Source organism: Macrotis lagotis, chromosome X (assembly GCF_037893015.1).
Source record: "Macrotis lagotis isolate mMagLag1 chromosome X, bilby.v1.9.chrom.fasta, whole genome shotgun sequence".
Classification (NCBI taxonomy): domain Eukaryota; kingdom Metazoa; phylum Chordata; class Mammalia; order Peramelemorphia; family Peramelidae; genus Macrotis; species Macrotis lagotis.
In genome coordinates, this window is record NC_133666.1 from 650,540,550 (window position 1) to 650,550,325 (window position 9,776).

General features: G+C 48.3%; 1 protein-coding gene across 1 annotated transcript in view; it reads right to left on the bottom strand.

Annotated features, from left to right (window-relative positions):
* LOC141501124 (gamma-interferon-inducible lysosomal thiol reductase-like) overlaps positions 1-6,179 on the bottom strand; it is a 7,388-nt gene extending 1,209 nt beyond the window's left edge. The window contains exons 1-5 of the mRNA XM_074204809.1: positions 5,950-6,179; positions 3,682-3,864; positions 3,455-3,529; positions 3,172-3,270; positions 90-242 (exon numbers count right to left, since the gene is read on the bottom strand). Coding sequence (XP_074060910.1) covers positions 90-242; positions 3,172-3,270; positions 3,455-3,529; positions 3,682-3,864; positions 5,950-6,114 — 675 coding nt within the window. The 5' untranslated portion in view covers positions 6,115-6,179. The remainder of the gene's footprint in view (positions 1-89; positions 243-3,171; positions 3,271-3,454; positions 3,530-3,681; positions 3,865-5,949) is intronic.
* Positions 6,180-9,776: the final 3,597 nt, after the last annotated feature.

Below are 9,776 nucleotides of genomic sequence, written 5' to 3' on the forward strand. Positions count from 1 at the left end.
GGTAGAGGGAAGTAGGGGCCTGTGGGAGAAGGCTGGGCCAAGTTAACAGAAGGCAGCAGGTGAGGAGGGGGATGGGCTGCAGTTCTTACATCTTGGACCAGAACCCAAGGAGTGTATGTATGTGGAGGGGAAAGATGATTTGTCATCATGGCGTTCTGATGCATGAGTTCATTGCCTTGAGGCCCTGTTCCGCATTTCTTGATATCATCCACAGAAAGAGCAGGGGCATAGAGCTTCAGACACTGTGCAAAGAGGGGAAGGAGATGATTATTTGGAGAAGAATCTGAGCCCATCAGCATTACCCCACCTTTTTCTTCTTCCCCCAGAGACACTGGGCCAACCTTATCTCTTCAACTGTCACAGATGCAGTAGAAGGAAGTAAGTAGAGAGTTAAAACTCCAAAGAGCCTTCACTGAAAAGGTTTCAACTCTTTCCCATGGGGTCTTCCCATATAATTTCTTAGCAGTTATCAGACTGGGTTCAGGTCTCCAAACTCTTTGCATACACAAGACTACAGCTGAGGTAGAGCCCTGGAACCCATAGAAGACAGAGAAATAGTGAAGACAACCTAGAACTGTCTCCCCCTCCACCCCCATCCTGGCCACTATCCCCGGTTCCAAATATCTGAAATGAATCAACTATCTCTGAAATTCAGGAAGAAGAGACATTTTATGAACCTTTAAGACACTGTTCTATAGGCAAAGCATATATGTGGATAAGCTTCCCAAAAGTTCAAGAAAGGAATTAGGGGGATGGCTAGGTGGAACAGTGAACAGAGCACCGGCCCTGGAATCAAGAGGACCTGAATTCAAATATGGGTTCAGACACTTAATAATTATCTAGCTATGTGACCCTGGGTAAGTCACTTAACCCCACTGCCTTATTAAAAAAAAAAAAGGAATTAGGAAGGTGATATCTTCTCACTGCCTTCCACAGATCCTTCAGAAAACTTTGTCTTTATCCTCCAACTCTGACTACGTCTGGGAGCCTGGACAAAGACCTTCATTTTGCTGAGCTTCTGTTACCCTGACTGTAAAAACAGTTTCCTGATACCAGAGGGCAGAGGATGAAGAATGTGCCCACCTCCCAAAAGAGAGGGGAGGGACTCCAAAGGTAAAAAGAGATGCACATTTTTGGGACATGGCCAATGAAAGAATTGCTTTGGCTCAACTAGGTGTATTTCATCTAGGGTTGTTGGTATGGTTTTTCCCAAACAGGATAGAGAGGATCATAGGTATGAGATACAGAAGACAAACTTTTGTTGTTTGAAAAGATGATTCGGTTAAGAAAAAAACCAAGATAGCAAAAGAAATTTCTACACAACCTTCTTCTCTGAATTGTGGTGAACAAGGATCTTGGTCAACATTCAAAGGCTACAAAAACCCTAACCTTTCTAATTAACACAATTCTGTTTCATAAGTTGCACTTGAAAAATGACAGTGAAGGAATCGGTTTTCATTTCATTTGTATTTTTCAGTGCCCAGCCCAATGCTAGCAAGGGTTATTGCTGCCATTCAATAGATAGTGAATGACTTGAATTACCACCAAAAAGAATGCCCTCCTTATTATTCTAGGAAGATCTGGGTTCTCTCTGACTCTGGGCAAGTCAACAAACTTCCTGAGGAAACTGTAAAGTCACAGGCAACTGGAAATTCTGGGTCATTTCCATACCAAGAATTCTTTATTTCCATACCAATAATTCTTTATACAGATGAAAAGCATAGGTAGCTCTAAGAGTTACAAGTGCAGGTGATGTAAAGAAGGATGGGAGACATACATGGTGGGCAGATGAAGGCTGCAACCAGTCAAACCATAACTGAACAAGAGAAGTGGAATAGGATTGGCAAAGGTAGTATGCCAGTCACATAACAACAGTGTGGGATGAAGATGGAGAGTGTGAGAGTCACACCAGGGTCTATGATCTTTTGGTGGGTCCTCTAGGAAGAAGCCATCAAAGGGCATGGACTAGAACCCCACCAGATGTTGAAATAGAAGGTGTACCACCTCCCTCCCCCACACCGGCACAATGAATACCCACTATGTGAATCCATCAGTCACCCAGTTTACTAATACTTACCTCTTGCTGGGCTAGTCTCAATCAGTCAACAAACACTTGCTAAGTCATCAACTTGTGCCAAATACTGGGGACAGAATGAAAGGCTTCCAGAACTCAATACCACTCTAAGGGACTAGTTCACTTTCAAATTCATCTCCTGAAATCTTGCCTCCTTCCAGTCTCCAAGAAACCCAGACACTTTCAGACTTTGTCTTTACTGGAGGAAGACTGTGGAGTAGGTTTGACCTCCAGGAAGACCCCTCAAATTAGCCTAGTTAGTAAGGAAAGTACCTTTGTTTCCTTATGGACTTCTCATTAATGCTCTACCCAACTATGAAACAAAACCCAACTTCATAGAAGGGAGAAGTGTGGAAGTGGGTCTAGGGGATGGGGCCTAGAGAGGCTAACCCCCAAGGATACCATCCTTGCTGTCATAGTTTAAAGGGTCATTTGGTCTGTATGGGGATTTCCACTGCTCTACCATTGCCTCTAATGAATAGTGACTATAATTACACTTCTTTCCTCACAAGAGCAATCATGAGGAACCTTTTGAATCTTACAATAGCTATAGAGAAGAGGAAGTTATTTTTAATAGGATTAAAATGTCTTCCATCACTTCTTTCCTTTTTTTTTTTTTTTTTTTTTTAGGTTTTTGCAAGGTAAACAAGGTTAAGTGGCTTGCCCAAGGCCACACGGCTAGGTAATTATTAAGTGTCTGAGACCAGATTTGAACCCAGGTACTCCTGACTCCAAGGCTGGTGCTTTATCCACTACACCACCTAGCCGCCCCATCACTTCTTTCCTTCATCTATCACCAATAGCTCCTTCTGGTATTGGCAACTGCCATATCTCTGCCTTCTATATGATCCCAGCAATCACCTTTCCACTATCCCCACTTTTCTCTTTATTCAAAGAACCAACAGTCATTATTCCAAGGTCCTACATCCATCCACCCACCCTGCCCAAGCCCAAGACAATGAAGTCCCGAAGATTGTTCAGACAGCCATCTGTCCAGTTGCAGCCCCAGAGCAGAGACAGACAAGGACTCAAAGTGGTCTTCTCCATTGTTCTTCCCCACACACACACACACACACTTAGACAAGGCAGGCACTTACCAACTCCAGTGAAGTTGTTGGATCCACAGCTGACATCATACAAGTGATCACAGCAAAGGCATCCCCAAACTGTTTCCCAAGTAGGTACAACACACAGGTCTGTAGGAGCAGAGACTAAGACTGAGAGGCTGAAAGTGAGAATCTCATTTCCCTGGGGTCCTACCCCATACCCTACCTTCCCCTAAGATAACAGGGGAGCAAAAGGAAGGCCAGAAGTTATATGGACTGCCCACAGTCACACACACACATCATCTGGAGAGGGTTTAGGCAGAAGAGTCTTTACCTGAGCCATGTTGAGTTCACATTCCAGCTCCCCATGTTGACAGGTAAACTCCCAGGTCCCATTCACAGATTTCTCCTAAAACACAAAGAAACACACACACACACACACACACACACACACACACACACACACACACACACACACACAATGAATAGAAGGCAGAAGGCTCCTGGCAAACTTCCCACCATTGCCACCCATAGCCACTCCCAGTCAAGTTAGATACTCACCACAGCATTACCAAAAGGCACGAGGGTGACATTCATGACATCCTCACCCAGTAACAACCAGGTAGGGAAGAGCACCATTACCAGGAAGGACCGACAGCCAGGACACAATGCCTCGTAGAAGAGTTTCACAGAGACAGGAGGGGCATCTAAAGGTCTCCGTTGGGCAAAGCACATTTTCTCTGTCTGCAGGATGGGCAGGTCAGGGGATGTTGGTGGTGGACAGATCAGTACAGTTAGTGTGACAGACACCTTCCTTTCCTCCTCCCCTCTTCCACTACCCTCAGAGTCCATAGCAGCCGAGTCCCCTCATATTGTCCTTTGCATGCAATAGCCCAGAGTCTGACTGGATCCCCATCCTGCCTCTCCTCTCTCCAATCCATCCTTCCCACAGCTGCCAAAGTTGTACTCAAGAAGGTCCACTGGCTGCCCTCTGCCATTACAAGAAACTATAAATGTCCAATAGACTCTGGTGACACAGCCTCACTTCCCAAACTAATTACACATTATTTCCTATCCTTCTACATTTTAGCTAGAACACAAGACCCCATCTCCCACCCCCAGTGCATGCACAGGCTGCCTGGATGTCTGGACTGGGCTACCACCCTTCCTCTGTCTTGGCACACCTGGCTTCCTTTAAGGTTCAGCTCAGGGCCACCTTCAAGAGACCTCTTTGTTAATGTCATCCCCTGACCCCCATTGATATGTATTAGATATTCTAGATATATTCAGATATGTGCCCATAAACATAGATTTTATATGTCTATAGATACATATATCCTAAATCTTTTTATCTAGGACCTGGGTTCAAGTTCTGCCCAAGGAGTCTTGGGCAAGTTGCTTAACCTCAGTGCTAGAGACACTCTAAGATTGCAGGTTATAGAGAAAGAGCCATTTTTCACCTGTAGAGAAAAACTACTCCCCAGGCACTTTCCTACCAATGAAGGCAGACATCCAATTCAGTCCCTAGTTCCTGGATGCCAACATGCATCATCCCCCCAGTAGAATGGCAGCCCCTTCACAGAGTTCCTCCTTCATGGGCAGACTGTAGGGACTCCCTCCCTTTGGCATTTCAGCCTGGCCCTGGCAGTATCTGACACGTGCTGGGCACCAGTTGGCCAGTGGTCTTGCAGAAAGGAACTCTCTGGTCCATTTCCCAATCTGCATAATGAGGGCACTGGGAGCCGACACTCTCTGTAGGACCCTCCTGCCACCAGAATTCCTGACCCTGGTCGCTGCCATGATAGAGGCTCGCCCTCCTCGCCCAGCTCTATGTCCTAAGACCCCTCAGCTCTTGAGTCTCCAAGATAAAGCAGGGAGTTCCCTCTGGCCTTACCTGGGGCCAGCTGCCCACTTCCCTCGCCACCCCCACCATCCTCTCAAACCAGAGGAATCAGCCTCAGATTAGTCACCATGTGCCTGTCATGGGTTTCTGAGCAAATCCGACCCATTCAAGGGGCAGCATCTTAGGCCCCCCCTCAACCCCCGCTCCTGGCCCTCTTCTTTCTCCTCCTCTCCTTTCTATTCTTTCTCCTCCCCTCCTCTTCCTCCTCACCCCTCCCCTCTTTCTTGTCCTCCTCCCTCTTCTCCTCTTTCCTCTTTTCCTCCTCCTTCCCCTCCTCCTCCTCTCCCCATTTTCCAGCTCCCTAGTAGGAGGTTCTGGACACCCCAGGCGGGCTGCGGGCGGGCGCTTGGTCCCCCTCCAGCTCGGTGGTGGGGGGCAGCCTCCCTAAGTCCAGGCCTGTCCCCAGTCCTCTACGGGCCGGGAAAGGCAGCGGGAACCAGGGCTGTGGGGCCGCGGGAGCCCGAGGCCGCCGCAACCAGCCCCCCGCCCCCCGGCCCCCCGGGCCCCCCCGGGCCCCCGGGCCCCCCGGCCCCCCGGCCCCCCGCCCCCGGGCCCCGGCCCCCCGGCCCCCCGGGCCCCCGGGCCCCGGCCCCCCGGCCCCCCCCCCCGGGCCCCGGCGCCCCGGCCCCCCGGCCCCCCGGCCCCCCGGCCCCGGCCCCCCCGGGCCCCGGCCCCCGGGCCCCCGGCCCCCCGGCCCCGCCCCCCGCCCCCCGGGCCCCCGGCGCCCCGGCCCCCCGGCCCCCCGGCCCCCCCCCCGCCCCCCGGGCCCCCGGCCCCCCCCCCCGGGCCCCCGGGGCCCCCCCCGGCCCCCCGGCTCCCCGCCCCCCGGCCCCCCGGCCCCCCGGCCCCCCGGCCCCCCGCCCCCCGCCCCCCGGCCCCGGCGCCCCGGCCCCCCGGCCCCCCGGCCCCCCCCCCCGGCCCCCTACCTCGCAGCTCCGGGCGTGCTCCCAGGAGGAGCACCAGGTGTAGACGGGCTGGGTGCAGGCCGCCTTGGGGAGGGGCTGGGGCGGCCGCGGCCCCCCGACCTGGCCGGGCACCCCGGGCACCAGGAGCAGGAGCAGCGGCAGAGCCGCCAGGGGAGCCCGAGCCATCCTGGCCGGGGCCGGAGCGTGGAGGAGGCGGCTGTGCCCGCAGCCCCCGAGCCCCGACCTTTAACCTCCTCCCCGGCACGGCCCGCCCCGCGCCCGGACACGCCCCGGACACGCCCGTGCCGCCCAGGACACGCCCATGCCGCCCAGGACACGCCCCCGTCGCCCCGGACACGCCCCCGTCGCCCCGGACACGCCCCCGCCGCCCCGGGCCAGGCTGGAACCGGCCGAGCAGGGCTGGATCCCGCACCTCCGCCCCAGACCCCCCCGCGGCTGAAACACGGAGGGGCGTGGGCCTCTCAAGGGGGCCCTCCCCTCCACGAGGGCGCCTGCAAAGCCCCCAGAAGCCCCCTTCTCTGAGCAGAGCCAGAAGTCCCGTGCCCACTGCACCCCACAGCAGCCCCGAGAGCCTCTGGAACCCGAGTCGCGCACCTACCCACGCACAATAGCTATTACTTCCACCATGAAGCGATGTTTGTATATTTGTACAAAATATTGGTTTCTTTTGCTTTCGAATTTTTGTTGATTTTGTATAAAAATTTGTATTTAAATATCTTATATTTATGATCATATTATTCCTGTGTCTGTCTTGACAGGTATGATCAGGTATTTTATATTCTCTAGATAGTTTAGGGTTTTTGGGGGTTTTTTTGCAAGGCGTTAAGTGGCTTGCCCAAGGCCACACAGCCAGGTAATTATTAAGTGTCTGAGACCGGATTTGAACCCAGGTACTCCTGACTCCAGGGCCGGTGCTCTATCCACTGTGCCACCTAACCACCCCCTCTAGATAGTTTAAATGATCTAATAATATTTTTAAGAGTTTGTTTATTTTGAGTTGTACCATTTCCCCCCTAATCTTACTTCCCTCCTCCCATCCCCCCACAGAAGGCAATTTGCCAGTCTTTACATTGTTTCCATGTTGTACATTGATCCAAATTGAGTGTGATGAGAGAGAAATCATATCCTTAAGGAAGAAACATAAAGTATAAGAGACAGCAAGATCAGACAATAAGATATCGTGATCTAATAATATTGATAACATGTGGTGTCGTTTTCTCTGTTTTTCACTTTTGAATAAATCTATTTTAACTTAACTCATCTATTTATTTAATATCATCCCAATAAATGCTAAAAATTTATTTTACTGAATTAGAAAAGATCATAATAAGGTTCATTTGAAAGAGCAAAAAGTAGGGGTGGCTAGGTGGCACAATGGATAGAGCACCGGCCCTGGAGTCAGGAGTACCTGAGTTCAAATCCGACCTCAGACACTTAATAATTGCCTGGCTGTGTGGCCTTGGGCAAGCCACTTAACCCCATTGCCTTGCAAAAACTAAAAAAAAAAAAAAAAAAAAAGCAAAAAGTTCAAGAACTTCAAAGAAACTAGATAAAAAGATGTAAACTTTTAGTAGTATCAGACCTTAAACTTATAGTTTAAGAGAGCACTATTAAAGGATAAAAAGCATTATTTTGATTCTTTTAAATGAAAATTTTCTTTATAAATAAAACCTATGAAACCAAGAATAGAAGAAATGTAGAAAATGAGGGGAAAACTTCTTAGACAATCTGTCAGATTGAATGTTGATTGGACTGGAATATTTCTGTGGTGTAGAAAATGATGAGCTGGCTGATTTAGAAAAACATAAGACTTGGACTTATGAAGAAATATGCTATTCACCCTCAAAAAAAAAAACAGGTGGAAATAAGCCTAGTATGAACTTACATGTATTTGTATGAATATATATGTGTATGTTTATAGATATCTATGTATCCTTATTTAATTGTAGCCTTCTTTGGAGGATCAGGAAGGAGAAAAAAATAAAGTAGAAAGTACTGAGAACCAAAGAGAACCAACAAGGAAGCAAAAAAAAGCTGAGGTACCTTTGAAAACAATGTGTAATATTATATAGGTTTTCTGGAAATGGAAATCTATTGTTTTGAATTGAATCCTCTCATGTTCTAATGGTAACATGGCAATTTTTTTTCCTTTCTCATTTTGTATTTAGGTTTATTTTTTTTAAGTTACAAAAAAAAAGAAATCATTTCGAGAAGAATACTATTCATTTCCAGAGACACAACTGATGAACTCTGAAAGCAGACTGAAGCATGGTTGGGTTTTTGTTTTGTTTTGATCATTTTCTTTCTTTTTTTCTTTTTCTTGTTTAGCTTATATGGAAATGTTTGCATGCCTCTATATGTATAATGGATATCATATTGAGGAAGAGAATTTGGAACTCAATATAAAAAATAAAGATAACTTTTTTAAAAAGTGCTCCTCACATAGAATCGGGCTGGATCATCTAGCAATCACAAAGACCCTCACTAACTCAGGAATTGGGAGTTTCCCTCACTCTCTCTCTCTCTAGGTGCCCCTAAGCCTTCCTACCTTCCAGAAAGCTTCAGTGAGGAGGGTCTGTGGCTGGAGGGGGAAAGTTGGAGGGGAGTTGAGGACATTTAAGGAAGATCTCAGTCTAGCTCCCATTTGGAATCCAGGGAGAACACTCTGAGCTCCTTCCTGAATTCATTCCACCTTGGCTTAAACTTTGGGGGTCATTAAGTCAGGGGAGGGACTTCAGATAAAGTCTGAAATGGACTCTATTTCCTGGAATTCCTTATCCCCTTTTATGTCATAGGCTTCCCTGAAGACTAAGATAGAGAAATGGAGAAATATGGGGTGGGGTAGGGGTGGGAGAGGGAAGTCCAGGAACAGGGGTAAGGGTTACCTAACCCTTGTGATCTATAAGATCACAAGACTGAGAATTGGAAGGGACCTTAGGACATAGAAAGTCAGATTAGGATAGGATATTAGGATTTTAGAACTGGAGAGAAGGAAAAAAGGAAACCTTCATAGAATACTCTATCAATTCAGGATAATACACTTATAACCCAGAGAGGCTTATAAGACTGCACATATCTTTTTGCTTGTTTCTTGCATTTTTTCCATTAACATGTAAAGATAATTTTCAACATTGACTTTTTGTAGAATTTTGAGTTCCACGTTTTTCCCTCATCTTCCTTCCCTACTCCTAGCCCCAAACAGCAAGAACTCTGACATAGGTCACATATACAATTATATTCACCCAGTGGGTTGCTGAATCCCACTGCTGCTTCCAGTGGAGAAACAACTCTATGGCCTGGGCTACCTGAGTGCAGGATTGTGACTACAGCACCCAGTGTATCCTTACCTGCTACTTCATCGCTTGCCTGTTTCCGTAGGTCTTTGAGGAATGGTAAAATATGGGTGATGTCTTTTGGTAGATGCATAAATTGGATTTAAGTGATGTAGACTTGCATGAAGTCATCTGCCTCACTCTCTCTTCCAAAGTCATCATGATCCAGCATAGTAAGACAGAGTCAAGACAACTGGTGATGGTTCTAGATGTAGTGGATGGCCTTAGCATCTCCGATGTCCTATCAAACTTTAAGCTCTCCACAGCACCTACTTCAGCTGATGTCATGGCCATTAGGATGAAGTGTCCCACCAGTGGAAGAATTCACACACACTAGGGCTAGGCACCCCCCAACTCATCAATGAGTTTGAGACTCCCTCAGTTACCCTCAACCTAGTTTACCAGTGTGTGGTCACTGCCCTTGATACAGCTTCTTGGAACCACAAGTGAAAGTTAAGTGGCTCAGGTGGACATCAAAGGTAGAAAGCAGCCCTG